The sequence below is a fragment of the Oncorhynchus mykiss genome, chromosome 1 (genome assembly GCF_057628025.1).
Source record: "Oncorhynchus mykiss isolate SJ-2025 chromosome 1, ASM5762802v1, whole genome shotgun sequence".
Taxonomy (NCBI): Eukaryota; Metazoa; Chordata; class Actinopteri; order Salmoniformes; family Salmonidae; genus Oncorhynchus; species Oncorhynchus mykiss.
In genome coordinates, this window is record NC_143022.1 from 69,530,165 (window position 1) to 69,549,828 (window position 19,664).

Here is a 19,664-nt window from a genome sequence, read left to right on the forward strand (position 1 = left end):
CTCTGCTTGAAATCCATCAGCTTACAGTGTATCAATGAAATTCAGACAATGAGTGGAATATATTGTGATGTAAAACACAGATATTCGGCAGTGCATTGTACACTACACTATCATTCCAAACGGTAGTACATAAGAGTGACTCTTTCCACTTTTTCCCATTGAAGCACACAAACTATTTAAGTTAACTATGCACTATATCATTTTGGTTCAGTACGTATCAGTTTGAGCAGTTTGATTAAGTGATAGTTTGTTGTATTGCTAATAAATGACAAGAAAATCATATCAAAAGTAAAGTGAATAGAGCAATTTGAAAAACAGATACTTAGATTGAATGCGTATCCAAATAGAAAGAGTGATTTGGTGCAGTGAACAAGGACTTTGTGAATTGGTTTGTTGTACTCAGTCAATTGAAAATGTGCTTAGAGTTTTGAAACATGAGCCATGTTGATGATCTGTTTTGATTTTTGTACTTAGAGTTGTGAAAATGTACCATATATTTGTGAAAATTGTTCTGTACAAAACATTAAGAACACCTTCCTAATATTGAGTTGAATCCCGTTTTGCCCTCAAACAGCCTCAATTCGTCGGGGCACAAACTCTGCAAGGTGTCGAAAGCGTTCCACAAGCATACTGACTCATGTTGAGCCGGATGTCCTTTGGGTCCTTTGGATCAGTCTTGATACACACGGGAAACTGTTGAGCGTGAAAAACCCAGCAGCTTCGCAGTTCTTGACACACTCAAACCGGTGCGCCTGGCACTTAAATCTTTTGTTTTTGCCCACTCACTCTCTGAATGGCACACATACACAACCCATGTCTAAAGACTTATAAATCATTCTTTAACCTGTCTCCTTCCCTTCAACTAGATTCAGCCGGCGGGACAATTTTTTTCTTGGACAGATTTTGGCAAACACCCGAGGCAGTAGAGTCTTACTCTTAGAACACCACTCGCGCTGTCACTAGTTGGTTCACACTTGACAAGGTGGAAGTTCCTGCAGCCACAGGACCATCTCCAAGGTCTCCCCATCTCAGTGCAGCCCAGCACAGGTCATGTAGGAAGCTGACGCTTAAGCAACAAATCAATTACATGGTAAGACAAGAGATTAAAGCCCAAGGCTCATCTGCTACAAATGGGATCATGGCTGATTAGCAGGGTTTAGGATGACGTACTGCAACTTTGTGGCTTGATCACTCTGCTACTCGCCTGGCTACCTCCTTTTGCAGGAAAAGGATCCACCTGGAATAGCTGTGTAGCCCGCTATCCTGTCATTTTGGGGGATTTTATGTGAATATTTGTTTTATCATTTTTGGTGGCAGACTCCTCTGTCCACCCAGCACTATGGACTTTCCTGATTTGAGGTTGGTCAGAATGGACATGAAGAGGGGAACCCTTGCCAAAACACATTCTGCAGCTCCTTTCTGGAACGGATTACAATTTTTCAACTGAAACTCTCCACGGGAACATTGTTGCCTAAGGTCAACTGAGGTCTTAACTGTTACTGAAGAAATAACATTGAAAAAACTTGTTTTTACTATTTTGTATATTCAAATTTGTATATATATTTTTTTTATCCAAGTTTTGATTCCGGGATAGTATACACTCTGAGGTAAGCATGGTGTTGATGAAGGTAAAGTTTGACTTGCCGAAGCGGGTGAAGCTTGCCCAGGGCCTGTGGCTCATGTACTGGCTAGCCGTGATGACCGGCATTCTGGTCTTCAGTCTGGGGCTGTTCTTTAAGATCGAGCTCCGAAAGAGGAGTGAGATGATGGACAACAACGAGAGCCACTTTGTGCCCAACCTGTTGATTCTAGTTGGCCTGGCTGCTTGCGGGGTAAACGTTTTTGGCGGCAAAGTGTGCCACGACTCTCTGGATGCTTTGAAGTTCGCCAAGTGGAAGCCCATGGTCAAGGGCTACCTGATGGGCTGCTTCGCTTTCAACATCCTCCTGTTCTTCACAGCTCTGCTGTGCTTCTGCATGCAGTTCCAGTTGTACTTTTCCCTGGCTGAGGGTCTGAAGAATGGGATCAAATACTACAAGGATACGGACACACCTGGGCGCTGCTTCATGAAGAGGACGCTGGACATGACCCAGATCGAGTTCCGCTGCTGTGGCAACAACAACTATAGGGATTGGTTTGAGGTCCAGTGGATCAGCAACCGCTATCTGGACTTCAGCAACGATGAAGTCAAAGAGTGAGTACTGAAATCAGTAGCCGATAGAAAGCAATGTTGGTTGGATCATGGTACCCAGAAGGCCTAGATAGGCCCAAAAATTGCCTGTAAAGTAAAAGCAGGCAAATGACTTGTTGACAGTGTCTCTGCGCGTCAGCCAGAACCAAGAAATCTGTCTTTCCACCAGAGCTCCTTGGCTTCGAAAGATTCCTTCAGTCTTTCGATTGACAGAAAGGCTATTTTAGGAAAGAAGTACTGTTTTAATTCATGCCAAGTCTTATGCAACATAACCAACATTGCTGCTACATAGGAGTTGTTTCTCACTCCTGACCATAGACTCCATATTTACTCATATGGTCTCTTGTGTTCTTGTGCAGGAAGCTGGGGACAGTAAATGAAACAAGGTAGCACTTGCTGTCGCTAGTGTAAGGTAGTGGCAACTTAGTTCCTGTAAAACATACAAAACAAATAGTTTAATTAGGGGTATACCTTAAAGGGGGTCAGGGCAGGATAAATGTAGAGAGAATTAAAGAAGTCTTAGTGGGATGCAGAGGATACCAGTGTAAGTGGAGTCAGGCTCGTGTGCCAGGTTCTGATAAGTAGATAATCTCCCTGGATCTAAATTCCACGTCCTTCAGAGCTTACTGTCCCCCTAAATCATAATAAGACGGCAGTTAACTGTCACCAATAGTCTCTGACACTTAACAGAAACACACTACCCCCCTCTCTCCCCAATGTTGTGCCTTGGTGGCAACTGATACTACATTTAGTCGATTTAGATTCTGATTTGAAGACATTGATTAAAGGGATAGTTCACCCAAATGACAAAATGACACATTGGTTTCCTGACCCTGTCAGCATTCTATGGATAAGGGATGACAGCAATTCATGCTCCACTTTTGTTTACCTGGCCACCGTTTCAAATGTTAACTTGTGGGTATTCTTGGCCCAAATCCAATGCAAGTCAATGGTACCTATAGTAGCATGTTCATGCTTTATGTCCAAATCATCTATAAGTAACGCCACAATCAATTTTAGAATATTTAGGATGGATGATTTGGACATTTAGAAAGTCATTCAAGAATATGTTTGGAAGTGTGTGGTAATGTGTGACAAGTGTAATGGTGTGCATGTTTAAACGCATTCGAGTTCATTCACACGTGTATATGTGTGTGCATGTACAGTATGCTTGACTGTGTGCATTGGGCATGCGTGTTCATATGTTAATTTACTGAAGAGATACCCGCTGTCTCTGTCACTCACGAATGATCCCATCAAGAGGGTCCTCATGAACCCAGGTTGAAAGGCTCCACCCGTCAACATTAGCCTGAAGCAATCCCAACTTTCCTCCTGTCAGCCAAGGCCTCTCTATATGATAAAGCTGACTGATCGCTTAGCCATACAGTTAGTCTAGACTGACACTTGACATGTGAGCTGTTGCCTCGTTCCAATGCTTCACATGTCTGCGTTATGGGACTGACGTAAACCTGTCACGTGGGTGACCTGCCGTGTGTGTGTGTGTGACATGGCCGGCATGACTTGTGACGGGTCCGACATGTCTCTCTTGGCCTTTCCACAGCCGTGTCCTGAGCAACGTGGAGGGGAAGTTCCTGATGGAGAGTGTGCCGTTCAGCTGCTGCAACCCCGGCTCCCCCAGACCCTGCATCCAGCACCAACTGACCAACAACTCAGCCCACTATGACTACGACCACCACACCGAGGAGCTCAACATCTGGACCCGGGGCTGCCGCGAGTCCCTGGTCGCCTACTACGGAGGCATGATGAACAGCATCGGGGGCCTGATGCTACTGTACATCATACTGGAGGTGAGAAAGAGAAGAATAGGGAAATGGCATTCTCTGCATGTCCTGTCAACGTCCTTCACTTCAGAGGGTAGCTGGCGACGTGCTAAAAACCACACACAAACGAATTGATTAGCTGATTTGATTCAATTACACTCTTAAAAAGGTACATGTGGGTAAGTAGTAGAGCAGGACTAGGCCCAGGGGTGTGGAGAACAGGGTAAAAAAAAATGGAACAATTTAAGACTGTCCATCAGTTTCCCATTATTGGCCATATTGTAGAAGATTTTCTAACTATCTATCTCAGTGAGTATTAGTAGAAGTCCAGCTGGTCCAAGTTGTCCACAGCTGACCAGTTCAGTGGGCACACATACCAACCCTCCTGAATATATTTAGACTTTAGGAGAACATGTGGAACTCACCAAGCCTAACTATCACCATAACGATGCCCTTCTTACAAGCGGGCACTGAAACATGCCATTACATAGTTGGTCTTAGCACTCACTTGACTTTCATATAAATGACTTGCCAAAAGTAGACCTCTAGTGTCTGATCTATCTGTCCAGGCTTAAGTATCAAAAGTACATGTAATTGCTAAAATATACTTCAGTATCAAAAGTATAAATAATTTCAAATTCCATATATTAAGCAAACCAGATGGCACAATGTGTTTTTCATTTATTGATTTACTGATAGCCAGGGGAACACGCCAACACTCATTTGTGTTCAGTGAGTCTTGCCAGATCAGAAGCAGTAGAGATGGCCAGGGATGTTATTTTAATGTGTGTGAATTGGACCATCTTCCTGTCTTGCTAAGCACTCAAATAGTAACGAGTACTTTTGGGTGTCAGGAAAAATGTGTGGAGCAAAAAGTACATTGTTATCTTTAGCAACAATTGTAAAAAATATAAATAGTAAAGTAAAGTACAGATACCCCAAAAAAACGACTTAAGTAGTACTTTAAAGTATTTTTACACCACTGTGTGGGTGTGGTATACGCAGTGAGGGAGGATCAGGGTTAGAGGGGTTAATCTGGGCAGAGCAGAGACCAACAGGTAGCCTTCCTAGAAGCACTAATAGGTTTGCTATCTGGGTCAAAACAACAACACTAAATTGTAATTTTGTGCCAAATCCAAATTTGAGATCTGTGTCAATTCATTGATGTCAATTGATGTCCAATTGGCGCCAAATGGGAGATTTGATCTAAAAACCCAACCAACTGGGGGGAAATATTGTTTCAATGTCATTTCAACAAAACCAAAAAAAATGTGATGACGTTAAATCAACGTGGAAAACTAATTGGATTTGCAAAAAGTCATCAACGTAAGAGAATGTGGTCTGTATTTCATCCAACTTTTAATCTAAATCCAATAACATGGTTACATGTTTTGTTGATTTCACGTTGAATTCACATTGAATTCACGACAGTTGACAACTCAAACAAATGTAAATCAAAACTAGACGTTGATCTGACATCTGTGCCCAGTGGAAAGCCTTAGTGACTATCATTTTTGATGTTGATTTAGATCAGTGATTAATAAATTTGGAATCAGTGTTTTCTAAATCTAAACAAGAACGGGTACCAGAGATCTCTGGTGGTTCAGAGGCCATTTGGATGGTTTGATAATTACAGCATGTCCGTATAAAAGGCTCTGTCAGTGACGTACATATCTGGTTTGTCTGGTCCTCAGGCAGGAGTGATGGTGGGCTTACAGTACCTGACCACTTCTCTGGAGACTATGGCCGACCCAGAGAACCCGGAGAGTGAGAGCGAGGGCTGGCTCCTGGAGAAGAGTGTGAAGGAGACGGTGGCAGACGTCATAGCCAAGATCAAGGGCCTGGTCGGTGCAGGGAACCATGTGGGGGAGGTTGAGGAGGGGGTGGCCACTGTGAGTTGAAAGGGTCTCACCCAAAGGGACTATCGACGGGAGCTCAAAGAGAAATAGAAGGAGTGAGAGGAGAGACATCTTTCTCGGTGAAACAACACATACTCAAACATACACACACAGACACATCAATGGAGACATGCACACACCCTTTGAAAAGTGAACAACTAAACCAACTCCTCACATGAAGGGAGAACCAAACTCAAAAATGTGAATGTACAGATGAAGTCGGAAGTTTACATACACCTTAGCCAAATACTAGTAATTTGTCTAAGGTGTATGTCAAAATGTTTAAAAATCCCTCTCTTAGGTCAGTTAGGATCACCACTTTAATTTAAGAGTGTAAAATGTCAGAATAATAGTAGAGAGAATTATTTATTTCAGCTTTTATTTCTTTCCCAGTGGGTCAGACGTTTACCTACACTCAATTAGTATTTGGTAGCATTGCCTTTAAATTGTTTAACTTGGGTCAAACGTTTTGGGTAGCCTTCCACAAGCTTCCCACAATAAGTTGGGTGAATTTTGGCCCATTCCTCCTGACAGAGCTGGTGTAACTGAGAAAGGTTTGTTGGCCTCCTTGCTCACACACACTTTTTCAGTTCTGCACACACATTTTCTATGCGATTGAGGTCAGGGCTTTGTGATGGCCACTCCAATACCTTGACTTTGTTTAAGCCATTTTGCCACAACTTTGGAAGCATGCTTGGGGTCATTGTCCATTTGGAAGACCCATTTGCGACCAAGCTTTAACTTCCTGATGGATGTCTTGAGATGTTGCTTCAATATATCCACATAATTTTCCGTCCTCATGATGCCATCTATTTTGTGAAGTGCACCAGTCCCTCCTGCAGCAAATCACCCCCACAACATGATGCTGCCACCCCCGTGCTTCACGGTTGGGATGGTGTTCTTCGGCTTGCAAGCATCCCCCTTTTTTCTCCAAATATAACGATGGTCATTATGACTAAACAGTTCTATTTTTGTTTCATCAGACCAGAGGACATTTCTCCAAAAAGTACGATCTTTGTCCCCATGTGCAGTTGCAAACTGTAGTCTGGCTTTTTTATGGTGGTTTTGGAGCAGTGGCTTCTTCCTTGCTGAGCGGCCTTTCAGGTTATGTCGATATAGGACTTGTTTTACTGTGGATATAGATACTTTTGTACCTGTTTCCTCCAGCATCTTCACAAGGTCCTTTGCTGTTGTTCTGGGATTGATTTTCACTTTTCGCACCAAAGTACGTTCATCTCTAGGAGACAGAATGCGTCTCCTTCCTGAGTGGTATGATGCCTGCATGGTCCCTAGGTGTTTATACTTGCGTACTATTGTTTGTCCAGATGAACATGGTACCTTCAGGCATTTGGAAATTGCTCCCAAGGATGAACCAGACTTGTGGAGGTCTACAATTTTCTTTCTGAGGTCTTGGCTGATTTCTTTTGATTTTCCCATGATGTTAATTAAAGAGGTACTGAGTTTGAAGGTAGGCCTTGAAATACATCCACAGGTACACCTCCAATAGCCTATCAGAAGCTTCTAAAGCCATGACATCATTTTCTGGAATTTTCCAAGCTGTTTAAAGGCACAGTCAACTTAGTGTATGTAAACTTCTGAGCCACTGGAATTGTGACACAGTGAATTATAAGTGAAATAATCTGTCTGTAAACAATTGTTGGAAAAATGACTTGTGTCAAGCACAAAGTAGATGTCCTAGCCGACTTGCCAAAACTATAGTTTGTTCACAAGAAATTTGTGGAGTGGTTGAAAAACGAGTTTTAATGACTCCAACCTAAGTGTATGTAAACTTCCGACTTCAACTGTATATCCTGTCCATAATAATTCTGTATATATGTTAATCAGAGTATATTTTTTAAAGAAAAATAATGAAAGATATATTTGGGTTGTCAAAACATCTGTACATGAATTTGGGCTTGTGAATATCTAGAAAATGTAATGAAATAATGAAATCTCCCCTCCCCGGGAATCCTCTCCATCAAAAATGATGGACCTACCCTGAAACAATCAAGCCTAACATAGTTGATCTATCCTCATGTCTAATAGTTTTAGCCCCATGTCCTTTTTACACTCCACAACTTGTGTTAAGTGGACATGCAACCCGATAGCTACACAAAGATATGTATTTTTGTAAAGTATTCCAAAAATGTTCTTAGTCTGCTCAATTGAATTGAATTTTCTAACCCAAAACACATGATCAATGCCTAATGCCACCCGGTCAATCGGTCACATACGTTCCCTCACGGCAGCTTAAATCGGGCAGCTGCGGAACCGGTGTCCTGGCTGTCCCTCCCAGCCCCCTCTCTCACTGGCCCCTGAGGGGGGGGACACATAAACCCGGGCACTGTAGTGTCCCCATACAGGTCCCTGCAGAGCAGCGCCACATGCATTTACATCTATACAACACACACTTGAACATTTATCAGTTATGTATCAGTGTTGCTATCTGGTTATATGTCTGCTTGATGTACGAGGCAGATTAAACTCTTGATTTCCTTTGAGGGGCTATAGTGGACTGACTGCCCAGTGAGATGCTAGAAGCACGTATAAGAAAGAAGGTTGTGTACTTTTTTTTTGAGAGTTAACAATGATCAGATTGGCAGTTTAAAATCAGCGTACCCTTTATGGGCAGATAGCGATGCTGGTCAGTTTGCAGTGGATACAAAAAGTCTTATCAGTTGTCATTTTTACTTTGTGTGATCACGATTTTCTTCCTTTGTAATATTGAGAGTTCGTCTTTTCTGTAAATTTGGATTTTGAGATATTGTGTAAGATAAAAAATATATAAAGAGAACAAGAGTCGGATTGTCTGTTTTGTCCATAAGGTTTTGTCTGACAATTGATACTGCACACTTAAAAATGTCCTGTCACAGACATATGTACTCACATTCATACAGTTTTTTAAAAAGTCTTTATTCACCATGGACATGCTGCCTATGCTTTACATTTCTCCCCTCATTCTCTCACTTTTTGCTAACCTCACTTAAGTGACATGCTGGTTGCGGTAGGGTAGTACCATATCCAAATGATGAAAAACGTCAATTAGGGAGAACCGGAGGTTCACAGTTGATGAGGGAGATTAGGCGTACGTGTAAAGAACCCAGTAGGAACCCAGCTTTCCCTGATGGGATCATCAGTAACGTGTGGTTCCCACTCAGCAGGGATCCAATCCTCAGTTACAGGACAAACAAGTGACTAAAATCACTTTAACTGTGCCACCCTCAGAAGAGATAAGTTGTCGCTAGTTATCAAGTCCCAATTGAGAAAGAGGTCTTCTGACTAATGGGTCTTCCAGGTTAAACAAAGGTTTAATAAGAGTACGTGTTGGATAATACATGTCAAAGGGTTGAGGTATATCTAGCAAATACAATTTAAAGGATACTTAGGCTTACCTATACCCTTTTGAATGTGTCCCTTGACATGTTCAACTAAGCCATAAAAGGAGGTATCCTTACCTGAGGGGTAGGCTCAGTTGAGCAAGAACAGTAAATATAGTTGTATACGTGAGAGTGGTAGTGGGGGGTAATGGGGACATCTGTCCTCTGGAATACAGCTTAAAGGACCTAAAGCACATAAACAGCTGCTGAGGAGATAAGAGCAGTAAGAGGCTTTGATGTGCAGCTTAGCCCCGTCAGGTGATTGCAAGGACAGGTGCCTCTGACGCAGGGAGATGCCCAAAGCGTCTTTGACCAGATGGGGTTGGGCCAGCCTCTCTCCTGCAGAATTACAACCCAATTCCTCTCCAATCCTCAGGAGGCCTGGATATCTGTGCCAGAACGTTAGATCTAATTACTGATGCTAGGAAACGTAGTGATGCACATTTAAATACTGAAGTGGTTTGGGTTAGTTTTAACCTTGTCCCCAGGCTTGTGGCTGGGAATTATCCAAGGGAGAAATTCTAATTGAAAATGTATTAAATTAAAACATTTATTACCTATTAATAAGAATAGGAATGCAGCACTTAAATACTACTCTGTGACTTGCCTAAAAAAAAATCTAGTTTGAGTCTGGGAATGTTTCAAAGAAGCTTCCAAAAATATCTCGTACCTCACCTTGAATGTTTCTAACGTCAGCGTTGCTGTAATCCTGGTTAACCGCTGGTTAACTGGTTAAGGGTTCTCATTATACCAGCAGCTTTATTCTTCAACTGGGCCTTGGGAGCCTAATCCACTTTATTATCCTGGATGGTTTCCATGGTGGCTATACTGGGAGGCCCTGACAGATCGGAGATGGGCACAAGTGCTGCTCACAGCAATAGTGATATTAATATCACACAAGGTCACACACACACAAAGCCCAGCAGGGGTCTTTGCATTAAAGGGTTATTGCGAGATTTTGTTCTACTTACCCAGAGTGAGATGAACTCCTGGATACCATTTATATGTCTCCATGTGAATTTGAGGGAAGTTGCTAACTAGCATTAGCACCATGCCTGGAAGTCTTCAGGTACTGCTAGCGTACCATAGTCTAGCCTTCATCATTGCGCTAACGCTAGTTAGCAATGGCGCGGAAAACTACCTTCAAACTGCACGTAGAGACATACAAATGGTTTCCTTGAGTTCATCCGACTCTGGATAAGTAGGAAAAAAGCTTACTTGCCTAAATCTCGCACTATACCTTAAAGACCGGGTATTGGCAGGGAGGGACCTCATAAGACTCATATAAAAAGTTCAAATCAAATCAAGATACATAGCTAGGTCCCGATTCAATATATTGTGATTAGACTTTGCAATAGGGTGAAAGTGTTGTAATACATGACATTTGAAATATGATACTACGAAAGTCTTAATGATTTTGCCAGGAAGAACATGTTTTTGCTGACAACTCAGTCAGAATGTTATATGTAACTGAACTGTTAAACGAACACAACCAAATATTACGATTCCAAGATTCGTAAGCCTTTGAATCGATTCACTATACATGCGATAGAGATCAAATGGCACCCCCCCCACAAAAAAAGTGGATATTCACCAAATCCGTCATGATTTGTGTTCCAACAGGCCGCACAACATGGTTACTAAAATCCAATTTGGATATATTTGGCTGTTTTAGCTGCATAATATTTTGAAATAATCCTTTGTTCTGCTAAATGCTAACTCCCATTTGTATGAGTTGGTAGCATAGCTAGCCATCTAGAAATAGGTGGTGCTACTTGATTGTCTTGAAGCTGTTTTTAAGTGTAATGTAGTTGATTGGTGAAAATGACATGAACAAGTATTGGGGATGACATCCATACAGCATTATACTCTGATTTTTATCTCAACATAGTGTGAAATACACATATATACACACACAATAGCCTAAATGTAGGCAATTTTGATGTGGGGAGGGGGGGCAATGAGGAGATTCTGTCCCCCACGTGGGGACGCCTGAGTAGCGTTGCCAAGGCACTTCCAATGTTTTGGTCGAGTTCAATTGATCTCTGTACCACATCTATTGCAACAACAACAAAAAAGTATAGCAATATTGATTTCCCCCCCCAGCCCTACCATCATCTAGTGACTACTTCAAAGTACACCTCAAATAGACAAGACTCAGGCATTCCTTTTCCTTTTTAATTAGGTATCATTTTACAATATAGTACAATGTACTCATTTATACAATAATTAACATATTAACAAGTCTGTGACATGAAAATAATGATGCAGCCTCGATATTGGGAGTGTGTTGAAGAATGGGGGTGTGGATGGTTACCATGAGAATATGCCAAAGGAGTGATAGGAGGAAGAATTATAGAGTTTCAGGTCCCAGCATCAGGGAGACCCTGCATCAGAGAGCAGTGTGTGTGTGTGTGTGTGTGTGTGCGTGCGTACGCGTTCCTCTAAAGTGCCTGCGTGTGATTCTCCTGTTAAGTTTCTGAGCTTTAAGGATGATATTTCAGGCTGACCTGTCATGTCACACACTGCTGCCCCCGCTGTAGGTGTGGTAAATGGTACAGTCCAGAGACAACCTTATGATTAGGGCTAGGACTACCTGACCAAAAACACAACTCTGCGCTGTACTTCTAGGCTAAAGCTAGGTCCCAGAGTTGTTTCCCAGGTCAGGTCGTCACACAGGCCCAACTTATGACAACTTCACAGTCCATACATGGAAAATAAGCTTAAAGGGATGTGTTCCGGCACTCTTCTCAGAGATCCAAAAAAATGACAATACAAAAACAGTTACCAAAACAAAACAAACCCCATCAATGCACAACATCCACGTCAGATAAAAAGTGAGAGAGACTACATGGCTCTCCAACCAACCACACACATATTACCACAAAAGGAAGAGACAGCCTTGCAGTAAAAGGCTCATATCAGGTTTCCTTAAATATAGTGTTAAAAAAAACAAATAGTTGACAATGAACAGTCTGGATGCATTCAAAACGCACATGAACATAACCTGCAAAAAGATTCACACGCCAACATACACAGGGACAAATTGAAAAACCAAAACACAGGCACTCGGGAGTTACACCCAAACACCGGTGTGTTACTGCACTGTGCATTTGGGTGTCCATCAGACTGAAGAAAGTATTCAATGATTGCAGCAGGGGGGAGAATATACCTTTGTATTGGGGTCAATTAATTTCAGGACTTGAATTGAAATTCCAATTCAATGAGGATTTTTCGGCTCTTGGGTTCAAACTTAAATTCTAAGGAATTGAAATAGAATACTGTTAAGGGCACAATCTGACCTCACCTATAGACCTATCAGATGACACTTTGGCCCAAACTCTGAAATGAGCAGTCACTGGCTGACAAAAGCAAGGATGAAAACCTTGTGCTTACTCAAAATGTTTAGTTTCAAAGCAATCCAACACGGCAGCCATCTATCTACCTTAGAAATAATTTAAAACGTATTTGAATAGGCAGAAATGAAATAACATTCCTATAAAGAAGTTATACTCTGGAGTATTCATGTTGCACCCGACCCCGGCGGCCCGATGTGTCAGCTAAATGCTTTATAATATATATATATTTCATATTAAATCAGAAAGAAAATAGAGGAACACATTCTTTCCAGGGAGAAACAGCAAAAAGAAAAGGAGAAAAACATACATCCACTCCCAGACAGAGGGGGAGAGAGGGAGGAGCAAGAGAGGTGGGGCTCTGTTGCCATGTCCACCACGCTGCTGCTCTCCCATGTGCAGAGTCCCCCATGTTGGGAGAAGGGGTGTATCCGACTCTGGTGGGTGGGAACCTATAGTAACCTATGACATTCACAGGTGCTGCCAGTCGATACCCACCAGGGTCTGGTTGGCCTCCTGGGCGTGCCCTATTTCCTCTGTGACGCTGTGCTGGCGCCACAGCTTCTGGATCTTGCGGTAGCGCTGGCGGCACAGGTGCAATGGGTTCCCCCGCCTGGATAAAACAGATATTTTCAAACAGCGGAGCACAGCAACACACACTACTGGACACCTTTCAGCACAGCAACACACACTACTGGACACCTTTCAGCACAGACCAATAATATTTACAGCAGTGGGTCTCAAAGTTGCATCTGGGGGATTCTAATGAGCGCCGGTGTCTGTCCCAACCGTTTGAAAAGCCATTTTGAGAACCACTGCTGTACTGTAATGAGTGAATGTGCAGTGGTGTTCACCTTAGGCCCTGGTCCGTCTCTCCATAGTCGTCCAGGTAAGGAGGAGCGTAGAAACAGCCCTTAGTTTTACCAGACAGGAACAGAACCTGGCTCTCTCTCACTCTGGAACACAAAGGAGAGCATTATACTTGCACACTCATGAACGTCGGCAAATCTGTCGTTTCGTTGTTGTCAAGTAACCATTTCTTTGTGCTCGGGGTGAAATTAAAATAGAGGTCTTTGACCACGCACACTAATGGTGGGTTTGTCCATCGAAAGAACAATATGCAGAGAAACACTCAACCCTACTGTAAAATATGGTGGTGGATCTTTGATGTTATGGGGATATTTGGCTTCCACTGGTCCTGGGGCCCTTTTTAAGGTCAACAGCATCATGAACTTTACCCAGTACCAGGAATTATTTTTGCCAAAAACCTAGTTGTCTCTGCCAGGAGGCTGAAACTTGGCCGCAAGTGGATCTTCCAGCAAGACAATAACTCCAAGCACACATCAAAATCCACAAAAAAAATGGTTAATTGGCCACAAAATCAACATTTTGCAATGGCCATCTCGGTCACGGACTTGAATCTCAATGAAAAACCTGTGGTTGAATTGAAGAGGGTAGTTCATAAGGATATCAAGGATCTGGAAAGATTCTGTATGGAGGAATGGTCTCAGATCCCTCCCAATGTGTTCAACTCATAAAACATTTTAGAAAAAGGCTCAGTGTCGTTATCCTCGCAAGGAGCGGGTGCTAGAGTACTGAAAACAGGGGATCCAATCATCTTTCAGACGTATTTTGTAGTATTACTTGTTAAACAAATTCATTCTCTGAGCAAATGTATAAGTATACAATAACGTGTATAGATATTTTGGGCATACAATATAGCTCAGGATTATTTACTTTATACAGTCTTTTTCTGCTCATCTTTATCAAGGCATCCAATAATTCCAAACCCCACTGTATACAGGCGCACATTTCAACACACACACACAGGTCTGTACCTGAGGAAGATGCCTACTCCGGCTCCGCAGGCAAAGGTGTGCGCGGTGCAGGCTCCTACGTCCTCTCCATCTAGCTCTGTCTGGCAGCAGTAGCTCTGTGAACACAGCATGGAACCACACACCAGGCACAGGGTGGGCGCACGGGACTTATCCCCACCCGACTTAGGGCACCTGGGGGGAGAGCATAAACACACAGTTGGGGCCAAATACACTACATGGCCAAAAGGTATGAAGATATCCACTCATTTTGAAGGGGATTTCAGACAGTATACTATTTCAGCCAGTATAAAATCGAGCACACAGCCGTTCAATCTCCATAGACAAAGACTGGCAATAGAATGGCCTTACTGAAGAGCTCAATGACTTTCAACGTGGCACAGTCATAGGATGCCACCTTTTCAACAAGTCAGTGAGTCAAATGTCTGCCCGGCTAGAGCTGCCCCCATCAACTGTAAGCGCTGTTAATGTGAAGTGGAAATGTATAGGCGCAACAACGGCTCAGCCGCAAAGTGGCAGGCCACACAAGCTCACAGAATGGGACCTCCGTGTGCTGAAGCGCAAGGGAGAACTGTTTGTCGGAAGCTTCATGAAATGGGTTTCCATGGCCGAGCAGCCGCACACAAGCCGAAGATCACCATGCGCAATGCCAAGTGTTGGTTGGAGAGGTGTAAAGCTCGTCGCCATTGGACTCTGGAGCAGTAGAATGTGTTCTCTGGAGTGATGAATCACGATTCATTTACATGATAGTCATTTAGCAGACACTCTTATCCAGTCACTGTACCCCAACTGTACACATTTCCAACTAATCTGTACCCCAGACAATTGACTCAGTACCAGTACCCCCTGTATATAGTCTCGATATTTATTGTGTTACTTTTTATTTTATGTTTACTTTCGTTAATTTAGTAAATATTTCACAGTAAATGTCTACAGCTGTTGATTCGGTGCATGGGACAAATAAAACTTGACTTACAATCGTGAGAGCATACATTTTTGTATTCTTTCATACTGGTCTCCCATGGGAATCAAACCCACAACCCTGGTGTTGCAAGCGCCATGCTCTGCCAACTGAGCCCCACTGGAGGACCAGATTCACCATTTGGCAGTCCGACAGACGAATTTGGGTTTGGCGGATGCCAGGAGAACGCTACCTGCTCCAATGCATAGTGCCAACTGTAAAGTTGGAGGAGGAAAAATGGTCTGGAGCTGCCCCCATGCACAAAGCGAGGTCTATACAGAAATGGTTTGTCGAGATCAGTGTGGATGAACTTGACTGGCCTGCAGAGCCCTGACCTCAACCCCATCAAACACCTTTGGGATGAATTGGAACGCCGACTGTGAGCCAGACCTAATCACCCAATGTCAGTGCCCGACCTCACTAATGCTCGCGGCTGAATGGAAGCAAATCCCCACAGCAATGTTCCAACATTTAGTGGAAAGCCTTCCCATAAAAGTGGAGGATGTTATAGCAGCAAAGGGGGGACCAACTCCGTATTAATACCCATGATATTGGAATGTGGATGTTCAATGATCAGATGTCCACATAATTTTGCCCATGTAGTGTACATTGGCACCATTGCACACTTCTTAAAACCAGTTGAGTCTATGGGGGCGCTATTTCATTATTGGATAAAAAAAAACGTGCCCGTTTTAAGCGCAATATTTTCTCACGAAAAGATGCTCGACTATGCATATAATTGACAGATTTGGAAAGAAAACAGTCTAACGTTTCCAAAACTGCAAAGATATTATATGTGAGTGCCACAGAACTCATGCTACAGGCGAAACCAAGATGAAACTTCAAACAGGAAATGAGCAGAATTTCTGAAGCTCTGTTTTCCAATGTCTCCTTATATGGCTGTGAATGCACCAGGAACGAGCCTGCGCTTTCTGTCGTTTCTTCAAGATGTCTGCAGCATTGTGACGTATTTGTAGGCATATCATTGGAAGATTGGCCATAAGAGACTACATTTTCCAGGGGTCCGCCCGGTGACCTTTGTCTAAATTGGTGCGTAATCTTCAGTTGCGGGCATTTTCTCCTGGGATTCAGGACAGAAAGCACACTTCCACGAACGATATATCATCGAAGAGATATGTGAAAAACACCTTGAGGATTGGTTCTAAACAACGTTTGCCATGTTTCAGTCGATATTATGGAGTTAATTTGGAAAAAAGTTTGGCGTTTTGATGACTGGATTTTCGTTTTTTTTTGGTAGCCAAACGTGACGCACCAAACGGAGCGATTTCTCCTAAACAAATAATCTTTCAGGAAAAACTGAACATTTGCTATCTAACAGAGTCTCCTCATTGAAAACATCTGAAGTTCTTCAAAGGTAAATTATTTTATTTGAATGCTTTTCTGGTTTTTGTGAAAATGTTGCCTGCTGAATGCTAACGATTATGCTAACGCTAAATGCTACGCTAGCTAGCTACTGTTACACAAATGATTGTTTTCCTATGGTTGAGAAGCATATTTTGAAAATCTGAGATGACAGTGTTGTTAACAAAAGGCTAAGCTTGAGAGCTAGCATATTTATTTCATTTCATTTGCGATTTTCATGAATAGTTAACGTTGCGTTATGGTAATGAGCTTGAGGCTGTATTCACGATCCCGGATCCGGGATGGCTAAGTGCTAGAGGTTATAAGCCCAATGCAGTCAAAATTCTGTTTTTGCTGTGTTTTATATCATGTTGTAAAACAGTTGATGAAACCAACACTGTTTAACAAAATTATTACAGCAATGTATTTAAACATTACTAGGGACAAAACTCAAATCAGTGTTTGAGGGGTGCCTTCCACCAACTGCTCTCATTATAGGTAATGGAAGTGATTCAGATTGACGCATAGGGCGTGTCTATATAGGGAAAAATACACGTTTTAAATAGATTGGTCAAAAGAACAGACATTTCCCGCCTTTATTTCACCCCTCAAACACTGATGATTTAGAGCAGTTTGCTGCTGAAGAGAGGGCCAAATTGCCAGTAGAAAAAGGTACAGCAAGCTCAATGATGGCTACAAGAAGCATTTGTCGGCAGTTATCTTGGCCAAAGGCTGTGCAACCAAATACTAGCACCAGGGTGCCAATCATTTTGTCTCTGCCATTTCTCTTTATTTTCTAAAATGATTATATTTGACCGCAACTGTATTAGACATTCACTCTAAAAGGTCTTCCATAGGACAGGAAGGAGAGCAATGACATCCAATTGCTCCCGATTGTAATGTTGTAAGGCTATGCTATGACATCTCTGATGCACCAATGACAGTTGTTCGCTGGGCACTCACGTGAAGCTGGACGCTTGGTTTATGAGGGCACTGTAGTCATCTGGGAGGTCAATCAGGCTGTTGGACTCCCGAGGGAAACTGAACAGAGGAAGAATTAGTCAGCCCTAGAGCTCTTAACACCATCAACAACAAACTCTGTACAGTTCTTTAAAAAATAATAATAATAAAATATAAAAACTTGACCACACCAGTGTTAATTTTGTCAACAATAACTAATGACAAAATATTGGTCAACATATTTTTCCTGACGAAAACGAATGCCGATAACGAGACGCCATGAATGTGTTACGAGAATTCCTTGCGAGAGTTAAGGACATTCAATTCGACATGAAGCTCCTATTCGTCCGTTTTTGTCCAATCATAAGCATGCATGCCTTTGCAGAATGTTTAATGCAATCCTCTCATTGGCATAAGTAACGTCTTTCAGTAGCGTGGTCCAATTGAGCTGATCTGCTCTTCCACACAGCTCCCAGGCGGTCACTTCAGTCACTCTTCAAACTTTTGATATGATACACAGAACAATGTTAACTCTGTCTTACTTTCATGTAGGCTATTTTTGCTTTGATCATGTCAGCACTATTTTCCTACGTGCGCTTTTACTCATCTGTCTTGTCACGTTCCGCAAATACGCATGCAGTTTTCCCCGATTGGACCCATGAATGCTACAGTATGCGCTGAATATTAGGAGTAAAGTAACATTTCTGGCAATGTTGGAAAGCTCAGGCGTGGTCAATCCTCTGCAACTGGATCCTGGACTTCCTGATGGAACGCCCCCAGGTGGTGAGGGTAGGCAAAAACACATCTGCCACGGGGACCCCTCAGGAGTGTGTGCATACAGTATATCCCCATCCTGTACTCCCTGTTCAACCATGACTGTGTGGCTGTGCACGACTCCAACACCACTATCAGCAAGACATTGAGGGAGAGTCCACGAGCGGATCGTGTAGTCCACGAGCGGATCGCGGGCTACAGGAAAAGGCAGGCCGAACAGGCCCCCATTAACATCGACGGGGCTGTAGTGGAGCGGGTCGAGAGCTTCAAGATCCTCGGTGTCCACATCACTAAGGATCTATCATGGTCCAAACATACCAAGACAGTCGTGAAGAAGGCACGACAACACCTCTTTCCCCTCGGGAGGCTGAAAAGATTTGTCATAGGCCCTCAAATCTTCAAAAAGTTCTACAGCTGCACCACAGAGTATCTTGACTGGCTGCCTCACCGCTTGGTATGGCAACTGCTTGGGTAGTGGGGACGTCCCAGTATGTCACTGGAGCCTACCCAGAACCTCTATAGCAGGCGGTGTCAGAGGAAGGCCCTAAACATTTTACAAAGACTCCAGCCACCCAAGTCATATACGGTTCTCTCTGCTACCACACGGCAAGTGGTACCGATGTACCAAGTCTGGAACCAACAGGACCCTGAACAGCTTCTACACCCAAGCCATACGCCTGCTAAATAGTTAACCAAACAGCTACTCAGACTAACTCATCACATACACTGCTGCTACTGTTTACCATCCGCCACTTTATTCCGGGCTGCAGTATTTGAACATATCTACCTTGTACCCCTGCACATCAACTCGGTACCGGTACTCCTTGTATACAGCCAAGTTATCTATTATTACGTGTTTAACTTGTATATTATTTCTCCATTTTCTTTCTCTGCGCTGTTTTTTTTTCTTCCAATTTACAAAGCATGTAAAGAATAACATTTTATTTTGATTTGATCTTCTCCTCGAGCATAAACTGAAAATGGCAGGCGTCCAACATGTAGATATCACTCTGCCATTTCCTGGTTACTTAAAATTCTACACTGCAAGAAAACAAGCACTTGAGTGTAGAGAATCACTGCACAACCTAAAATCGCGGTAAAATATATTCAATATTCAATAAATAAAAATGTATTTTCAGCTGTTTGAAGCTGGTGGTTAAAACTAAAAA

The 19,664-nt window shown here is 42.8% G+C and overlaps 2 protein-coding genes across 4 annotated transcripts in view; one reads left to right on the forward strand and one right to left on the reverse strand.

Moving 5' to 3' along the window:
- Positions 1-976: 976 nt before the first annotated feature.
- Positions 977-8,664, forward strand: prph2b (peripherin 2b (retinal degeneration, slow)). The gene is made up of 3 exons (XM_021599594.3): positions 977-2,194; positions 3,753-3,999; positions 5,667-8,664. The coding sequence occupies exons 1-3, from the start codon at positions 1,614-1,616 to the stop codon at positions 5,871-5,873; spliced, it is 1,035 nt and encodes a 344-aa protein (XP_021455269.1). The 5' UTR covers positions 977-1,613; the 3' UTR covers positions 5,874-8,664.
- A 2,747-nt stretch (positions 8,665-11,411) lies between these two features.
- ubr2 (ubiquitin protein ligase E3 component n-recognin 2) overlaps positions 11,412-19,664 on the reverse strand; it is a 40,634-nt gene continuing 32,381 nt past the window's right edge. For all 3 annotated transcript variants that reach the window (XM_036983038.2, XM_036983031.2, XM_090237710.1), the window contains 4 exons: positions 17,725-17,802; positions 14,442-14,612; positions 13,458-13,559; positions 11,412-13,216 (listed from right to left, as the gene is read on the reverse strand). In XM_036983038.2, the coding sequence (XP_036838933.2) occupies positions 13,075-13,216; positions 13,458-13,559; positions 14,442-14,612; positions 17,725-17,802 (493 nt within the window). In that variant the 3' untranslated portion in view covers positions 11,412-13,074. The remainder of the gene's footprint in view (positions 13,217-13,457; positions 13,560-14,441; positions 14,613-17,724; positions 17,803-19,664) is intronic.